Consider the following 20,000-nt stretch of genomic DNA (forward strand, 5'->3'; position numbering starts at 1 on the left):
CCTCTCTAGAGCGAACGATCATGATACAACTTTTTTTGGCATTGAAAGTTATATCATGCTCTTTGCCATACAGTGAGCATATTTTCAGCAGTTGTTGTAGCCCTGCAGTATATGGGCTAAGTATGACCAAATCATCTGCGTACATAAGATGATTGATGATACCTTCCCCAACAATACAACCTGTTTTACAGTCATTTAGCTGCCTAGATAGGTCATCCATATACACATTAAATAGGAATGGGGATAAAATCCCACCTTGACGGACCCCATTGCCCACGTGAAATGGGGTGGAGACAGCATTATCCCATTTTACTTGGAACGTTTGCTGAGCATACCAATAGATAAGAATCCTGACTATGTAGTTGGGGACACTTCTGGCAATAAGTTTCCTGAATAGTTTCTCATGGTTGATTTTATCAAATGCTTTTGAGAGGTCTATAAAACATAAAAATACAGAGGATTTATTACTTTCATACTTGGCAATCAACTCCTTAAGAGCATAGATACAGAGGTCTGTACTGTGTTTTTTCTTAAAACCAAACTGATTGTCAGTAGTTAAAACATACATTTCAATCCTGGTTAAAATTATTCTTCCTAGCACCTTTGATAGGATACTGGCAAGGGCAATGGGCCTGTAATTGTCCATGCTGTTTAACTTCCCAGCCTTATCTTTAAGGACCGGGACCAGTAAAACAGACAGGATTGAATTGGGAAGGACACCATGCATCATAAAACCTGTGAAGCACATGGATAGCAGTGGACTAAGTCTGTTGCTGGCATACTTGAGATGCTCAGCAGTGATATGGTCCAGGCCACAGGCTTTGTTATTAACAAGCATACCAACAGCATCAGATATCTCACTTGACCTAATAATCATATTACTGTCAAGATCGATATTGTCTACGACAACAACATTACTTTTGACACAATTGAAAAGTTTTAGGTAATGTTCACGCCATACTTGCGCAATTTTGTCTGCACCACAGACCCCCTCAATATCTGAAGGTAGAGGTGTTTTGTTGCAGTTCATAACACGGACCGCTTTCCAGAAATCCACCTGGTTGTTGGTTTGAAGCTTTCTGGCTAGCGTATCAGCTCTAATGGTGTTCTCATTGATCTTAATATGCCGGAGAGCATATTTGAACCTGGCATTGGTTTGTTTTTTATGTTCGAACACATCCCCCTGTCTTGGCCTACCTGCATGATTCCAGTGTTTAAATGCTTCTCTAGCTGCAGTATGATGTTCAGCCACACACTCGTTCCATCCAGGTTTAATATTAAAAACCTTTTTCTGTATACAAAATGGCTCACTAGCAGCATTTAGAGCTGTTGTGATGTTATCATAAAAATTACAGAGATCATCAGCATGATGTGTGTCTGTGCAATTCATATTTAAACACCTTAAGGCATCATTTGGTAAAACAATATTATTTAATAACCTTTCAGTTAGGGCAGAATATCTGTCAGTATCCTCCTCTGATAGTTTAGACCAGTCTAGTTTTCCTGTGCTAGCAGTATTACTAGTGGCAGCCAGGAGGGGCACATTTTCAACATTTAAACTCATAGCTATAGGTATGTGGTCTGAGGTGGCCAGTCCATAGCAAATCTCAAGTTTTCCCAGAGAGGCGTGGGCATCTGCTGTGCACACACAATGGTCGAGCCACGATGTAGTGTGCCATGCTTCGCTCACATAAGTGAAGCTATTATCTGGTAAAAATAATTTGCTAGATAACATTAAATTATTTTCATTACAGAAATGAATCAGGTGTTTTCCAAAAAGAGATTTTTTATCTGAGATATCAGAATTAAAATCTCCAGTGACATACACACAAGTACATTCATTGTCCTCAATAAAAGACTGAATAAAGGCTAGTCTGTTCAGGAATTCATCCTCAAACTGATAGGATTCATAAGGTGTATATATGTTTAAAATTGTAATCTTCTTGCCATTAAAATTAATGTCTAATCCAATGGCCCAATCAACATTTAGTCTTCTTACTTTCACCAACGGGTCATATTTGCGGTTCCAGAGGATAGCCACGCCCCCAGCGATTCTACCTTTGACCAGTTTAGTGCTGAGGTCAGTGGTGGATTCACCAGCGCCATGGAAGTCATTGTGTACTGTATTTAACTTGTCCAAATCTTGTTTGGCAAGCCAAGTCTCTTGGAGGCACAAGATGTCACACTCGTTCAACAATGTGTCAACAGTCAAGCGTCTTAATTTATCTGCAGCACTATGCCCCACACGTAGGCCACGTACATTATATGATACAACACGCATGATGTTAGATGTTGTTCCCTAGCAGGGCTCTACTGGTCGAGCGTATCGGATCCGTCAGAACGGACGGTCGACGTTGACTGTTGTGCAAATGCTGTTTCCCCAGCATGTACTGTAGTCAGCAACACAGGTACAGTTGGCTGGGAGCTGGGGTTTCCCCCGGCTCCTCCCGACCCCCCCACAGCAGCACCTCTAGACTGGCGAGGTTCATAGTAGCGCCGTACGAAGGAGCCTGTTGGCCACAGATCCGGCTCGTACATCTCCGCTATATCGTTGCATTCAGCAGTGACACAGAAAGAGCTAAATCTGCTTTGTGCCGATTCAATTTTGCAACATTTCACCTCACGTCCCAGCTTCTCTTTCAAGTAGTCACAGAGAGAATCTGCCTCCAAACTCTTGTCAAATTTTGTTGCAAAGACACTCACCATTTTAGTTCACTAGTACAGACCACGCATTCAATCGAACATCGTTTAACATGGTTTAGCATTTATTTAGAAGAGAGGTGGAACATGAGAAGGAATGATGCATAGGAATGAGATGCATTGAATGAATGATGCATTGGAATGATGCATTGGGTAGAATGATGCATGGGGTGAGATGCATAGGATGGCCTTGACCGTTCGTGTGGGATGTGTCCCGTGTGGGATGGGGGGAAGGGAGGAGGATGTCGGGTTGGGAAGGGGGGAAGGGGTGTGAGGATGGGGGAAGGGTAGGGGGTGTGAGGATGTTGGGATGTGGGCCGTGGCCGGATGTGGGCCGTAGGCCATGTACCAGGAGCCGGGTGAAATGAGTGAAAGGAGGGGGTGGGGAGGGGGAGTGAGGATGAGGGGATGAGTTGGAGCTACAGAGGGAATCTTGAGGGAGTGAAGGGATGAGGGATGACTAGGCCCCTGGGGGAAGTGGAGGATGATAGGGCGTGGCCCTGTGAGGGGAGGGGGGTCGGTCGTAGGCCTGGTTCCGGGGGGGGTATTGGACCCTGAGTATTTGGCATGGGGTCCGAAGGGAGGCGTCCGTATTGGCTGACGTCTGAGACGGCCCGAAGAGAGGCGTCCGTCTTGACTGACGTCTGACACGGTGCACTCCGTCATTTCAGGACCCCAAAGAGGAGTGCATAAGAAACAGTTACTTGACGGTGGCAAGGTGGGCGTTTCTTAGGAGTCTTATCTGCGAGGTTGCACGCAAGATAGAAGTGGTGGATTCCGAGTGCCCTGGAAACCCGGGGAATGCAGGAGAGGTCGACTTGGTCCGGGTGGAGCGTGATGATTCGTCCTACGAGGGTTTGAGGTAATGGTTTGAGGCGAGGAGGTCGACGTGACTTGGAGGCTCTTGGGAGCTGAGTGACGTGGAGGGGTAGGTGCTCCTGACTGGAGTTTGTAGGGAAGTTATTGCTTGGTGGCGGGACTTGCGAAGCAGGTCGTTCTTGTTAGAAGATGGGGGTGAGGAGTGCCGATGGAGAGCTTGATGGGCGTGTGGTTTATAGTCGTGCCAGTGGCCCGGGATAAGTCGCTGTGGGGTCTGGTTTGGGACGGAATGGTAGGTTGGATGGAATTTGATGATCTGGATCTGTGGATCTGTGGATCTGTGGATCTGGATCTGTGTTGTCTGAGTGTAGAGAAGGGAGCGGCTGGTCAATTCGGAGCCCAAAAGAAGCCGCGATGATGATCTGGTAGATTCGATTTATTCTTGTGATGGACCGACGTCACTGGGTAGTCGATCCTTGTCGTCGAACAGTATCACGGGGTAGTCGTACCTCTGTAGTGCAGAGGGGCGGTGGCACGCCGTGTCGATGGAGGGAGGCAGGGAGGGGATGGAGGGAGTGGAGGTGGTATGCTGTACCGATGTAGGGAGGCGGGGGTGGAAGGAGGCGTGCGTGCCGAGGGAGGTATGGATGCTGCATGAGGTATGGAGGGATGGAGGGATGAAGGAAGGGAGGGATGGATGCTGCGTGAGGGATGGAGGGATGAAGGAAGGGAGGGATGGAGGATGGGAGGGAGGTGGAAGGAGGCGTACGTGCCGAGGGAGGTAGAGAGGGATGGGAGGACGTCCGCCAATCGAGACGTCGGGAGGCATGGTTCCGTAGGAAGTCGATGACTTCGAGTATCTGAGCTCATGGGTCGGCTCGGGAGCAGGATCTGGAGGTGGGGAACGCACTTGCATGGGGACCCTGGATGGCGTGGGCGGTGTATGGAACTCCGATCTCCCGACGGGTCGAGCTCAGCTTCTTCTACGCGGCGGTAGAATTCGTTATCCTATGGCAGTGAATGCTGGACCCTGGAGCCAACTCTGCGGAAGGCTCTAGACGGGAGCTACGCCAGGAGGTTACGTGTAGTGCTCGACGGCGGCAGGAGTACGCGTAGACTTGCGGGGCGCTGCTGAGGCACCGGGAGCTGCCGGCCGGCAGGTTGGTGCTGAGGAGATCGGCACGTGGCAGCGGTCGCGGGGGCGTCGCGTACTAACATGTGGCTGTATTCGAGAGGGATGCAGGAGTGCGAATCTCTGACGAGCTAGCCGGATGTATGGAGAACCGGGATGGCTGGAAGCGATGAGGGGTGGCTCGTCTTAAGACGACCTGGAGACACAGCAGAGGGAGGTAGGGATGAAGGAAGGAGGCACGCTGTCGAGGTAGAGGGGGAGGGAGGCACCCTGTGCCGAGGGAGGGAAGGAGGGGGGGGGGGGGGAGGAGGGAGGGAAGGAGGGCGGGAAGGAAGCACCCTGCTGATGGAGGGAAGGAGGGAGCACGCTGCTGAGGGAGGGAAGAAGGGGAAGGAGGAGGGAGGGAAGGAGGGAGGGAAGGAGGGGGGGGGGGGGTTGGGAGGGAAGGAGGGAAGGAGGGGAAGGAGGAGGGAGGGAAGGAGGGGGGGGGAGGGAGGGAAGGAGGGCAGGAAGGAAGCACCCTGCTGAGGGTGCACTGCAGAGGGAGGTAGGGATGATAGGAAGGAGGCACGCTGTCGAGGTAGAGGGGGAGGGAAGGAGGGGGGGGGAGGAGGGAGGGAAGGAGGGAGCACGCTGCTGAGGGACGGAAGGAGGGGAGGGAGGAGGGAGGGAAGGAGGGGGGGGGGAGGGAGGGAAGGAGGGGGGGGAGGAGGGGGGGGGAGGAGGGAGGAGGGAGGGAGGGAAGGAAGGCAGGAAGGAAGCACCCTGCTGAGGGTGCACTGCAGAGGGAGGTAGGGATGAAAGGAAGGAGGCACGCTGTCGAGGTAGAGGGGGAGGGAGGCACCCTGTGCCAAGGGAGGGAAGGAGGGGGGGGAGGAGGGGGGGGTAGGAGGGAGGGGGGGCTGGATCGAGGCTGAAGACGAGCATTCTGTTGACTCGATGTAGGCCGACATGTGCACCGGAGTTGAACTGCAGTTGCAGGGACATGATAGGGATTTGATGCAGGCACGCTCTGGCTGCAATGGAGTTCTTTCTGCTGTGACGGTGCGGTTTGTACTAGGTTGGAGCCGGTACTCTTGGGTCGGCCATGATGGTGCACGGTGGATCGTGCGATGACTGAGATGAGACCTTCGGCGGAAGGTTTGTAGGAGGGGAGAGGGAAGGAGGGGAGCAGGCACAGGTTATGCGTTAGGGTTGGATGTACGGGCCTGGTCTGCTCGGGACCGAGGCGGTTAGTAGAGGTAGCGGATTAAGCGATACCTTGATGGGGTGGGAGTGCCGAGTGGTGGACTAGACAATTATGGATGCTAGCCTTAGAAGGAGTGGGAGGATAGGGGGGCTGCTTGCCTGGACGAGGTTGCGTTAATTCCTTCATGGTGGCGATAGCTTCATAGTTGTTGCAGAAACATGACGCAACCTTTGCTGTACGTTCCGGCTCGCGTGAGTGTTGCACGTTACGTCAAAGTTAATAAGCAGACGATCGGCAGATTGTTTGAACTGTAGATGTCCGATGGTGATAAAGGGTGCCCGGCATACAGACGGTTAACTGGGTAGATGCATGTTACATCAAATGTTGATAGGCAGACAATCGATAGATTGTTTAACTGTAGGTGTCCGATGATGTTAGCGGATGGCCGGACTACGGACAGATAACAGGGTAAATGCTCGTTACAACAGATGTTAATGAGCGGACAATTGGTAAATTGTTTAACTGTGGGTGTCCGATGACCGATGGTGTTACGGTTAACGGATGGCCGGCATACAGACAGATAACTGGGTAAATGCTCGTTACATCAAATGTTAATGAGCAGGCAATCGGTAAATTGTTTAGGCTGTAGATGTCCGATGGTGTTAACTGATGCCCAGCGTACGGGCAGTTAACTGGGTCAGGATGGCCCGTTAATTCAGTTGAGTGATTGTGCAGTCCTAGGGGATGGGTAGGTAGTGTTAAATGGGGGCTGATGATTGTAAGGATAGAAGGACTAACTACTCTTACACGCTTCACTTAGAAACTCTGTTAATGTACCATTTACTGATGTTTAGCTTGCGGGAAGCCAATGAGGTCTCGACTACGGCGAGTGGGCGTGAAGGCACCGCAGAGAGGTATGATAGGTCAAGAGGGGATGGTCTGCATGATCGTGGAGTATGAGGAGATGAACACACAGAAGATTGAATGGTAGCGTAATATAATGCATGAGTTTGTGATGAAAGTTAGGGGCTGTCGGTACAGCCAATGACTACGGCGAGTGGGCGTGGAAGCACCGCAGAGAGAACGTTGGCCGGCTGCACTTACACAGCGGCTGGTAAAAGGGGCTTTGTGAAAACTGGGTGCACGGCCCACTTGGAACCCATGCCATTTAGCCCGTGTCAAGACCCATGTGGGGCCCAGATGGACATGTTGGCTGGGTAGTATGAATGCATATGTGGCTAATCAGTGTAGTAGTGTTAATATGAAGCGGGGGAAACATTTGATGTTATTGTCGGAAGTTGGAGGAAACTTAGCTTTGTGTGTTTTTGTAGTTGCCCGTGGCGGGTGTGTAGCTTAGCCTCGTTCGGCGCAGCATCTGGGAGTGACGTCATCGAATCGGCGAAGGTGACAGGTCCGTGGCGACCTTGAAGTGTGCCGGTTTGAAGTTGCACCGGGGGGAGAGTTGATTTCTCGGATCGCGGTGGTGTTGTCATTTGTGTCCCGCGACTCCGCGAGTCGCGACGTCGGGTGGCGTTGGAAGAATAAACTGAACGGCGGTTCAGTGAGACGGCATGAACGAGATCGATGAGGAAGCGGTTGATGGCGGGGTGTAGACGCTGGAATACAGGAACGTCGTGGCTGGCTCCTGGCTGTCGTTAGTGGCGTCTGCCCGAGGTTTCTCTGACGGGGAACGGTGCTGATAGTGTGGTCCGTCCGTGGTGGCGAGGTAACTTAGTTGTGGTAATGATAACTTTTAAATCAGACGGCGATTCGGCGGAGCCGCGGAGGAGCAACGCGGAAGCGGCCGTGACGTGAGTCATACGAAGAACAAAGCACGAAATGGCAGGTAGACGTGCAGGTATAAATACGTGGAGAAGGGGAGGGGTTTGGGTGGAATGCTATCAGTTACCATGGTAGATAGTTGATGGGGGGTACTGGATTGGTTACCATGGTAATGTTGGTTAACGATTTATCATAGAAGGCGCGGTCTTCCTCCTGAACATATGTTGTACCAACTTCATTTGTGATGACTTTTATATGACCAGCAGTACTGGTTCCAGTGATGCCTGTCTTATTACGCTCTCGTCTTGCTGTCATTTTACCCGGCTGGCCGGGCTGAGGTTTACGTTGGTGTAGTGAGGCAAAGCTCGCTGGCACCGACTTTAATCGTCCCCCTTCCTTCACAATGGTGCTCCAGTTACGGCTATGGCTCGGTGTTCGAGCCTCCGGTGATGTGGCAGTATGCTGCCGCTGTCTCGGGGTGTGGCCGCTGCTGCTTTTGTCGATCGCCGCTGTCTTCGGTCTGTCAGCCCCGGCCCCGGGGCCGGGACCCGACGCTAAACGAAGCGGCTGCTCCACAGCAGTCAGACGGTCATCTATGGCAACTGTCACCTCCCGCAAGTTTTCACAGACATTCCCCTGGGATTCAAGGATTCTTTTCATACAGCAGATGTCAGAATTTAGTTGTTCCATTCTGCCGAGTAGCGCAGATACATCCAAATTGTTGAATGAGACTGGAGGCAGATCATCCAGGAAGTGCGAGACAAATCTTGGAATTACTTCTCCACACTCGTTTAGCACTTTTAGGCACAACTTAACGTTATTGATGTCCTTTTGTTGGCCTTTAAAGTTAGTGCAGCGTTGATTTGTGTTGGGACATACTGTAAACAGTGCCTTTTTCTCCGGTTTAAGTCTGGAAAACGTTCCCGCAGCAGCAGCAACCGAGCTACCTGACGCCATGTCACCAGCCTAATAAAACGATTGCATTCACATTACAGAATAACTCCCTTGCACTGTCTGCTCCACCTTGGTGTTTTCAACAGTATATGCTTGAAATCATTATAGGCAACCTGCGGGTTTGTGCATGCTCGCTTTCTTCAATTTAACCCACAAGGGGGCGGTATAGAGTGGAGTGCAGTATGTTATTTAACCCACAAGGGGGCGGTATAGAGGGGAGTGCAGTATGTTATTATTCTCGCACAATCGGTCTCGCACAAATTTCTGGCACAAATAAACAACAGTTCACTTTTCAGCAATCCATTTTTACCCCTAGACCTGCTGGATTGTAATAATACATCAAATATATTATGAGGCAAATGGAATAATTATGTACAAATGGTTCCATTTGGACAAATGGAGCCTAACGGGTCCATTTGGTTCTATTTGTACACTCTCAGAGGTCCATTTGGTTTCTAACTAGGCTATCATTGATCTGGGGAGTTACGGGGAAGGGGGTGGCTAAATATCCGTCAATCATGTTGTTGTGTTACAGGAAGGGGGCGTGGCCAAAGCCACAGAACTCGACAAGAGGTGTGACCCAGGGGCGGAGCTTAACCTCTGTGCCGCGCTGAAGCTCTTCTGCCAGGACGCCAGGTATGGCCAATCACAGCGCAGCATCACTATGATGGTAGCCAATCACAGCGCAGCATCACTATGAAACGTTCATGAATTATGAATTATAAATTATTAACATAATGTATTTTTTTATTTTTTTTTGGGGGGGGGCCGAACAAATAATTAGAACAAATAAAACAAAAAAACTAAAATAAAAAAGTTTTTTTTCGCACTTTTTTCATCATTCTAATTATTTGTTCGACCAAAACATTGTTTATGCCATTCTGGGCTGGAACACCTTTTGGTGTTTTAAAAAAAAAACTAAGCATTATGTTATAATTTAGCTATTATAACTACCAGGTGGCGAGCTTGTAGGTCTGCTATTTTTGAAAAATCGTGAAAATGCTTTTGTGAAAATCTTTGAATATATATTCTGTCAGAAGACTATTTTTCTTTTTTTTCGACGTCAGGCCTAAATGTAATTTCTTTCTGGACTTTGACAGCAGTTTCAGCTGCAGTACCACAATGTCCTGAGGTGGTGGGGGCGCTGATATGCAGATTATTTAAGATTTGAGTCATTATAATACTGATGCTAGATGAAAACGTTGTTTGTGTGCGTGCGCGCACGCACACGTGCATGTGTGTGTGTGTGTGTGTGTGTGTGTGTGTGTGTGTGTAGTTCCTTCATAGTGTCAGCAGAGTCTACGCTGAAGGCGGAGCTAAAGAAGAATCGTCTGACCCAATTGGACAGGAGACGACTGACCATGTGTAAACAAGAGCTGGTAGGAACACGCACGCACGCACGCACGCACGCACGCACGCACGCACGCAAGTGTAAAGTCAGTCATCACGACGCCACTAAAATACATTTTAGTCGACTAAAACTAGACTAACACTAAAACATTCCATTTAGTCGACTAAAACTAGACTAACACTAGAACATTCCAGGTGACTGAAATGTGACTAAAACTAAATGAAAACTTTTCAAGAGCCTAAAACTAAAATCTGCTCATTGGGATGGCAATGAAGGACCGGGAAGTCTGGCCCGGCGTTATGAAATCCATGGTGTGTGTGTGTGTGTGTGTGTGTGTGTGTGTGTGTGTGTGTGTGCGTGCGTGCGCGCGTGCGCGTGTGTGTGCGTGCGTGCGCATCATAGGAGGGAATGATCGTGGAGGGGCGGGGCTTGTCGGAGAGGAAGCTGAAAGTGGGCGGGGTCAAAGAGCTGCTGAAAGACACCGGCAGACTGGCGCAGAAACTACGCTTCCTATTGGACGAGGTGAGTAAGACGCCTTCCTAGTGGACGAGGTGAGTAGGACGCCTTCCTATTGGCCGAGGTGAGTAAGACGCCTTCCTATTGGCCGAGGTGAGTAAGACGCCTTCCTATTGGCCGAGGTGAGTAAGACGCCTTCCTATTGGCCGAGGTGAGTAAGACGCCTTCCTATTGGCCGAGGTGAGTAAGACGCCTTCCTATTGGCCGAGGTGAGTAACACGCCTTCCTATTGGCCGAGGTGAGTAACACGCCTTCCTATTGGCCGAGGTGAGTAACATGCCTTCCTCTGACCTCTCCCCATGACCTCTGACCTCTCCCCCCCCCACAGCCCCAGCACACGCTGCCCGACGTGTTTGTCTGGTTGCTAAGCAACAACAAGCGCGTTGCGTACGCCCGCGTTCCCGCCAGGGACCTGCTGTACTGCCCTGAGGGGCGGGGCCACGCAGAGGGGCGGGGCCAAGACTGTGGCAAGATACTCACTCTGTTCCTTAAGGTGAGTCTCGTTAAGAGCTCGTTATTGAGCACTGTGATTGGCCGGGTATGTATGTCGTGTGTTATCCACCGGCCAATAAGGGAACACCATTCTTGATGAGAGTATGCATGTCGGGGTGAGAATGCTGGACCCTTATTGGCTGTTGATGGTGACGTAGCCACAAATGTGTGTGTGTGTATGTGTGTGTGCGTGCGTGCGTGCGTCGTGCGTGCGTGCGTGCGTGCGTGCACAGCCTCCAGGTAAGAAGCCTTCCCATTGGTCGATCGTCTGTAAGCTGGACGTCTACCTGTGGCTGGGCCACGCCCTCGACTCTGCCCACATGCTGGACGGCCTTCCTGCAGGTTTCACTCCGGCCTGCGGGGGCAGCGCTGAGCCAGGAGGAGTTCCTACACACCTGATACCTACAGGTACACGCACGCACACACACACACACACACACACACACACGCACGCACGCACGCACGCGCACACACAGACACACACAGGATAATTTGGGTACAAATTACCTCATAGACACATGAAAACGACTCCAGGGTGTCTAATGAAGTACTGTCACCTCATAGACACATACAGTAGACTCCAGGGTGTCTAATGAAGTACTGTCACCTCATAGACACATACAGTAGACTCCAGGGTGTCTAATGAAGGACTGTCACCTCATAGACACATACAGTAGACTCCAGGGTGTCTAATGAAGTACTGTCACCTCATAGACACATACAGTAGACTCCAGGGTGTCTAATGAAGTACTGTCACCTCATAGACACATACAGTAGACTCCAGGGTGTCTAATGAAGTACTGTCACCTCATAGACACATACAGTAGACTCCAGGGTGTCTAATGACGTACTGTCACCTCATAGACACATACAGTAGACTCCAGGGTGTCTAATGAAGTACTGTCACCTCATAGACACATACAGTAGACTCCAGGGTGTCTAATGAAGTACTGTCACCTCATAGACACATACAGTATAGACTCCAGGGTGTCTAATGAAGGACTGTCACCTCATAGACACATACAGTAGACTCCAGGGTGTCTAATGACGTACTGTCACCTCATAGACACATACAGTAGACTCCAGGGTGTCTAATGAAGTACTGTCACCTCATAGACACATACAGTAGACTCCAGGGTGTCTAATGAAGTACTGTCACCTCATAGACACATACAGTAGACTCCAGGGTGTCTAATGAAGTACTGTCACCTCATAGACACATACAGTAGACTCCAGGGTGTCTAATGAAGGACTGTCACCTCATAGACACATACAGTAGACTCCAGGGTGTCTAATGAAGTACTGTCACCTCATAAACACTGCGTGAAAAGAGGAGTTAACAGGCAAATATGGGCACTAGATTTGCCCGTAAACCTCAAGTTTAGCAGCATATACAGTTAATATACGGTGATATACAGGCGTGATGGTACAATTCAGGAGTTTACCGGAGTTTGTTGCAAAGTTTAACGGGAGTTTCCTGTAATATACACATCCGTATTCCATGCTCTTTGCGCAGTGTGGTTTTTGTTTGTACAGTATCTTTGTGTATAGTTTCATGTTTACAAACAATGAAAACAAGCGAAGGCTTTTTTGTGTCTAAATCCATTTGGATTTTTTCTTTTAAATTATGTCATTTTCTGTAATTTTCTCAAACTGCCAATAAAGCATTCTATGGATCTATTTATCTATGTTCCAGATCAATAAAGTATTCTATGGATATATCTATCTATGTTCCAGATCAATAAAGTGTTCTATGGATCTATCTACCTATGTTCCAGATCAATAAAGTGTTCTATGGATCTATCTACCTATGTTCCAGATCAATAAAGTGTTCTATGGATCTATCTACCTATGTTCCAGATCAATAAAGTGTTCTATGGATCTATCTACCTATGTTCCAGATCAATAAAGTGTTCTATGGATCTATCTACCTATGTTCCAGATCAATAAAGTATTCTATGGATATATCTACCTATGTTCCAGATCAATAAAGTGTTCTATGGATCTATCTATCTATGTTCCAGATCATCAGATGTACCAGCTCAGAGCTCACCTCTATCAGGCTCGTGGCCTCATGGCGGCGGACAGCTCCGGACTGTCCGACCCGTTCGCCAGAGTCTCCTTCATGGCCCACAGCCAGACCACCCACGTGAGCACCTTTCACCTTTCACCTTTCACCTCGCGGCGATCCGTTGTTATTTCCGTTGTTAACGGCAACATCATTCATAAAAATCACACCCGTGAGAGGTGTGACAGAGAGGTTAGTTATATTGTCAGGGAGGTGTCTCTGTGTCGTTGTATTGTCAGGGAGGTGTGTCTCTGTGTCGTTATATTGTCAGGGAGGTGTGTCTCTGTGTCGTTGTATTGTCAGGGAGGTGTCTCTGTGTCGTTGTATTGTCAGGGAGGTGTCTCTGTGTCGTTGTATTGTCAGGGAGGTGTCTCTGTGTCGTTGTATTGTCAGGGAGGTGTCTCTGTGTCGTTGTATTGTCAGGGAGGTGTCTCTGTGTCGTTATATTGTCAGGGAGGTGTCTCTGTATCGTTGTATTGTCAGGGAGGTGTCTCTGTATCGTTATATTGTCAGGGAGGTGTCTCTGTGTCGTTGTATTGTCAGGGAGGTGTCTCTGTGTCGTTATATTGTCAGGGAGGTGTCTCTGTATCGTTATATTGTCAGGGAGGTGTCTCTGTGTCGTTGTATTGTCAGGGAGGTGTCTCTTTGTCGTTGTATTGTCAGGGAGGTGTCTCTGTGTTGTTATATTGTCAGGGAGGTGTGTCTCTGTGTCGTTATATTGTCAGGGAGGTGTCTCTGTGTCGTTATATTGTCAGGGAGGTGTCTCTGTGTCGTTGTATTGTCAGGGAGGTGTGTCTCTGTGTCGTTATATTGTCAGGGAGGTGTCTCTGTGTCGTTATATTGTCAGGGAGGTGTCTCTGTGTCGTTATATTGTCAGGGAGGTGTGTCTCTGTGTCGTTATATTGTCAGGGAGGTGTCTCTGTGTCGTTATATTGTCAGGGAGGTGTCTCTGTGTCGTTATATTGTCAGGGAGGTGTCTCTGTGTCGTTATATTGTCAGGGAGGTGTGTCTCTGTGTCGTTATATTGTCAGGGAGGTGTCTCTGTGTCGTTATATTGTCAGGGAGGTGTGTCTCTGTGTCGTTATATTGTCAGGGAGGTGTCTCTGTGTCGTTATATTGTCAGGGAGGTGTCTCTGTGTCGTTATATTGTCAGGGAGGTGTCTCTGTGTCGTTATATTGTCAGGGAGGTGTCTCTGTGTCGTTGTATTGTCAGGGAGGTGTCTCTGTGTCGTTATATTGTCAGGTAGGTGTGTCTCTGTATCGTTATATTGTCAGGGAGGTGTCTCTGTGTCGTTGTATTGTCAGGGAGGTGTCTCTGTATCGTTATATTGTCAGGGAGGTGTCTCTGTGTCGTTATATTGTCAGGGAGGTGTCTCTGTATCGTTATATTGTCAGGGAGGTGTCTCTGTGTCGTTATATTGTCAGGGAGGTGTCTATGTGTCGTTATATTGTCAGGGAGGTGTCTCTGTGTCTTTATATTGTCAAATGTATAATTACCATATGGATATGTGTGTCTGTGTCTGCCTCTCTCTCTGTCATGTGACTCATGTCTCTCTCTCTCTCTCTCTCTCTCTCTCTCTCTCTCTCTCTCTCTCTCTCTCTCTCTCTCTCCCCCCATGTATTCTCCATGTCTCTCTATCAGATCGTCCCCCAGACTCTCTCTCCAACGTGGAACCAGTGTCTGGTGATTGACAAGCTGAGGCTGACAGGAAGCCCCGCCCACCTGAAGGCGGAGCCTCCGCGCCTCGTCATAGAGGTTTACGACGACGACGCCCTGGTGATTATTAACCAATCAGAATACAGGCTTCTGTTCCCCGGTGATTATTAACCAATCAGAATGCAGGCTTTTGTTGCCAGGGAACGTTTCACAATATAAGCTTCTGTTGCTAGAGCAGTGGTTCCCAAAGTGGGGTCCGGGGACCCCCAGGGGTAGGCTATTTATATAGTATTTATTTTGCGAAAACAGTGAGCATTTACTATGAGACCTAGCAGATCATGTCTGTGTCCCCCCCCTTTGTGCCCATATATGGAGCTGAGTGATTTGTTTGTGATTGATGCAACACACTCCATATTTGGACGTATAGCTGCTTTGGGGACTCCTTATATGGTTATGGCTAAGTTAAAAACTTAACTTAAAAATAACTTAACTTAAAAAAATAATAACTTAAAAATAAATCTTAAAAAAACCCAAATATGTACGAGCTGCGTTCGCTTCCCGCGTTTGCGCGTCTTACTGGTATTTATGTGTATTTATATAGTGTTTATGTGTATTTATATAGTATGTGTATTTATATAGTGTTTATGTGTATTTATATAGTGTTTATGTGTATTTATATAGTGTTTATGTGTATTTATATAGTTTTTATGTGTATTTATATAGTGTTTATGTGTATTTATATAGTGTTTATGTGTATTTATATAGTTTTTATGTGTATTTATAAAGTGTTTATGTGTATTCCAGGGTAAATCAGAGTACCTGGGCAGTACTGTGGTGGTTCCAGAGGTCAGAGGTCACCAGGAGGTCTACGTCCCTCCACAGCTCCACTACTACCCTCTGTTCTGGGGCAGTTCCTCTGGGGGAGATTTACTGTCTGCCTTTGAACTGTTACAGGTACGACTACTGTACTACTACCAGTAAGACGCGCAAATGCGGGAAGCGAACGCAGCTCGTACATATTTGGGTTTTGCCTGAAAAGGTTGAGAACCACTGATATGTACATGTAGACTAACTGAATATTCCTAAAAATGCTAGCCTGCCACCTTGATATAAAATAAAAAATGTTGCTTAATATGTAACTATTCATTGATTCACTCGTATTCCAAAATCCATTTGGAAAAAAGAAAACAATCACACCTGTGTGAAGTGAGGGGCGCTCACTTTGCATTATCTAACGTTTGGATAGTTGGTGTCAAGGTCACCAACGAGGGCGACTGTGGCTCAGGAGGTAGAGCAGGTCGTCCAATGATCCATGGGTCGGCGGTTCGAATCCCGGCTCCTCCTCCTGTCTACATGTCGAAGTGTCCTTGGGCAAGACGCTGAACCCCAAATTGCTCCCGATGTGCTGGTTGGTGCCTTGCATGGCTTCCGCTGCAATCGGTGTATGGATGTGTGTGTGAATGTGTGTGTGAACGGGTGAATGTAATGCACAATCTATGTAAAGCGCCTTGGGTAAAGGCGCTATATAAATGCACCATTTACCATTTACCAAGGTGATGTATGATTGCTCAGTAGTTTCTGATGTCTGCTCAGGAGGTTTGAGTGTTTGCTCAGACCGAAAAAGAATGAAAGGGAACATTGGGCCTGGGTACCCCAAAATGAAAACATTAGAGGGAACATTGGGCCTGGGTACCCCAAAATTAAAACAAAATAGCCCAAATATAAATGATTAATTAAATGCTTCCGTCATACAGTCTGGAGCAACGGAAGCTCTGATCACGAGTAAAATATAAATGCTTCCGTCATACAGTCTGGAGCAACGGAAGCTCTGATCATGAGTCAAATATAAATGCTTCCGTCGTACAGTCTGGAGCAACGGAAGCTCTGATAGCTCTGATATATTTTACTCGTGATCAGAGCTTCCGTTGCTCCAGACTGTACGACGGAAGCATTTACGAGTAAAATATAAATGCTTCCGTCGTACAGTCTGGAGCAACGGAAGCTCTGATCACGAGTAAAAAATAAATGCTTCCGTCATACAGTCTGGAGCAACGGAAGCTCTGATCATGAGTCAAATATAAATGCTTCCGTCGTACAGTCTGGAGTAACGGAAGCTCTGGTAGCTCTGATATATTTTACTCGTGATCAGAGCTTCCGTTGCTCCAGACTGTACGACGGAAGCATTTACGAGTAAAATATAAATGCTTCCGTCGTACAGTCTGGAGCAACGGAAGCTCTGATCATGAGTAAAATATAAAGCGGAAGTGGAGCCTCCTCCCCACTTCCGTTTAATCTTTTCTGTCTGTCTGTCTGTCTGTCTGTCATAATTATTTGTTATTTTATTTTTTTATTTTTTATTTTAGATTCCAGAGTCAGGCGAGGCGGGACTTCCTCCTCTAGAGCAACAGGAAGCAGCAGTACTTCCTGTTCCTGCCAACATCAGACCGGTGCTGAGCACCTACAGACTAGAGGTGTGTGTGTGTGTGTGTGTGTGTGTGTGTGTGTGTGTGTGTGTGTGTGTGTGTGTGTGTGTGTGTGTGTGTGTGTGTGTGTGTGTGCGTGCACGCACATACGTGATTGGCCGGGATGTGATGATGTAATATATGATGAAGTGTATGATAGGTCTCATGTGAGGTTGTAGATCTGCCATTTTCAGATATCCCATGGATAATGGTTTTAAAGGTCTCATGTCGTGAGCTTGTAGATCTGCCATTAGGCCTATTGGTTAAAAGGTCTCATGTGAGCTTGTAGATCTGACATTAGGCCTATTGGTTAAAAGGTCTCATGTGAGCTTGTAGATCTGACATTAGGCCTATTGGTTAAAAGGTGTCATGTGAGCTTGTAGATCTGACATTAGGCCTATTGGTTAAAAGGTGTCATGTGAGCTTGTAGATCTGACATTAGGCCTATTGGTTAAAAGGTCTCATGTGAGCTTGTAGATCTGACATTAGTCCTATTGGTTAAAAGGTCTCATGTGAGCTTGTAGATCTGACATTAGGCCTATTGGTTAAAAGGTGTCATGTGAGCTTGTAGATTTGACATTAGGCCTATTGGTTAAAAGGTGTCATGTGAGCTTGTAGATCTGACATTATGCCTATTGGTTAAAAGGTCTCATGTGAGCTTGTAGATCTGACATTAGGCCTATTGGTTAAAGGGTCTCATGTGAGCTTGTAGATCTGCCATTAGGCCTATTGGTTAAAAGGTGTCATGTGAGCTTGTAGATCTGACATTAGGCCTATTGGTTAAAAGGTGTCATGTGAGCTTGTAGATCTGACATTAGGCCTATTGGTTAAAAGGTGTCATGTGAGCTTGTAGATCTGACATTAGTGTCGTATCTGGAATCAATAATTCTACACTATATCATGCATGTTCGTGAACAAATGTTACTTAGGTCTGAAGTAAATCAATCATGGCTGGTAAGGAGTCTGCCTGTCTGCAGGTTTGAAAGAAAGCACGCATAGTCAAGTACTTGGCCTGGCCAGGTGTGATAGTAAACTTAGCATTCTATTGTATCCAGGAGAGACCTTTTGCTTACCAAGTGGCAATATGTTGATGTATACCGGTATGTAAAGTTTCAGTCTCCACCTCCGTATATCTGTGTCTATGTAAAAACTGTATATATGTCCTGTAAAATGCAAGGTTTAGGAAGTCTTTTGCTGGCCGCGGCAGCGGTCATGCAGATGGGAGCCCTGGGCTCCACGCTCAGGGTCTAAGGCAAAGCGCTCTGTCTAACATGGTTTTTTGTTGCAATAAATGATCAACAACACTTCAGTTCATCTCTCTCTGCCTGGTGCTTTCATTCAACTGACCGTCCTGTGCTTTTTGCCTACAACTACAAGCCTGCAAGCCGCCGTGTGCTCTGCCGTTTCTGTCCCAAATAGATTAGAATTCTAGTTCGTGTAGAGGGGAGAATTTACACGACAGATGGAGCCTGAATATCACAATGTGCCATTGTGATGGGAACTTCCCATTGCAGACACCGCGAACCTACTGGACCCAGGGGGTTGATTCTGTCTATTTTTGGCGAAAACGGCGTTGAGTTTGGATTTTTTCCGGCGGACGGTTCGGTCCGCGGTGGGACAAAGCAATTTTCTCTTCGACGATTGGAGTGGAGGACGGCACATATGCGGTGCACAGCGCGTCGACGGGCGTCTCTTCACATCTCGGCGGGGAGAAGCGGCGGTCCCATGCGGGGAAACGACAAGCAGCGACGGGAGGACGGCGCGGTGCTATTCATCACATCGACGCTCACAAACGGCGACCCGACCGGGGGACGTCATTCATTCTCTTCATACGGAGCAGATCTGCAAGCTCACGTGTTGCGTTTCGATCGGCCTGTAGCTGCACAGGAGTTCATGTTTTTCTTTCCAGTCATTATGTGATATTTCATATTACATAGTGTCTGGAAGGGGGGAGATGGGTGATAATGTGTTGGACAGAAAGGACAATGGACACGTGAGAGCGGCGCGGTGCACGAAAAAAACATTTTCTTCATACATGCAGTTCCTCGGTTGACCGAGTGGCTGTTCAGGTACGTCATATGAGAGGAGGGAGAATTATGTTTAAGAGAATATTTAAAATACAGTTATGTACAGTCCTGTATCTAAATGTGGGTCTAAAGTAGCCGATGGTGAAAATAGTGGTCAAAATAGTTTAGTCTATTAACTTTATTCAGTTATTCTGCATATGGGACTAAAAGTAATCTTGGGTGAAAGAGTAGCATTGATACCTGTATCGCTTCATTTTGGAGCAGCGTCTGGTGTAAAGGTAGATTGACTAATTTCTTAAATGAATAATGGATATTAGACAAGGGGGGAGACGATGGGAAAAGAGAGACACTAAAAGTTTATTAATAACGGATGGGGATATTCAACAGTCTCTATCTGCATTCAAAAAGTGTGTGTCTAATGTAAGTGTATTCAGCATATAAATGTAGGCATGTGTTGATGAGTGTTTTGTCGAAGTTTAAATTAGTTAAAAAGTTGATTCAAGAAGTAGAGCCTATATTGTCTCGGAAATGAGGAAATATGTCTAGCTTTATTAAAACAATGATGTGGCTGGAGTCAGTCGAACGGGATGCTCCTCCCATACGCGTCAGTGGTAATTCGTCTTGCAATTAATAGAGCTATAGTTATTCTTTTCTCGTATGAAATTTAGTTTGCAAATAATAGTCAACTAAAAGGCAGTTAGTTGCCACGACGTGCGAGATTTTGTTGTTAATATCGAGAAAACTTGATGAGATGGCCTTTAAACGTAAGAAAAGTAACAGTAGTAGCTTAGATGATCATTAGGTCTCGCCTAACCAGGGCTTGTTACTGTAATGCGTTGCCGCGTGCTGTT

At 47.5% G+C, this 20,000-nt stretch overlaps 1 protein-coding gene across 1 annotated transcript in view; it reads left to right on the forward strand.

Annotated features, from left to right (window-relative positions):
* fer1l6 (fer-1 like family member 6) overlaps positions 1–20,000 on the forward strand; it is a gene marked incomplete at both ends in the record, with an annotated part of 112,298 nt that overhangs the window by 19,768 nt on the left and 72,530 nt on the right. Inside the window, 9 exons of the mRNA XM_080765628.1 lie at positions 9,112–9,212; positions 9,853–9,955; positions 10,330–10,449; positions 10,772–10,936; positions 11,169–11,343; positions 12,960–13,084; positions 14,646–14,780; positions 15,465–15,614; positions 17,024–17,131. Of these exons, the coding sequence (XP_080621754.1) occupies positions 9,112–9,212; positions 9,853–9,955; positions 10,330–10,449; positions 10,772–10,936; positions 11,169–11,343; positions 12,960–13,084; positions 14,646–14,780; positions 15,465–15,614; positions 17,024–17,131 (1,182 nt within the window). The remainder of the gene's footprint in view (positions 1–9,111; positions 9,213–9,852; positions 9,956–10,329; positions 10,450–10,771; positions 10,937–11,168; positions 11,344–12,959; positions 13,085–14,645; positions 14,781–15,464; positions 15,615–17,023; positions 17,132–20,000) is intronic.

This window comes from Protomyctophum bolini (assembly GCF_963924005.1).
Source record: "Protomyctophum bolini genome assembly, chromosome: 6".
In the NCBI taxonomy this organism is placed as follows: Eukaryota; Metazoa; Chordata; class Actinopteri; order Myctophiformes; family Myctophidae; genus Protomyctophum; species Protomyctophum bolini.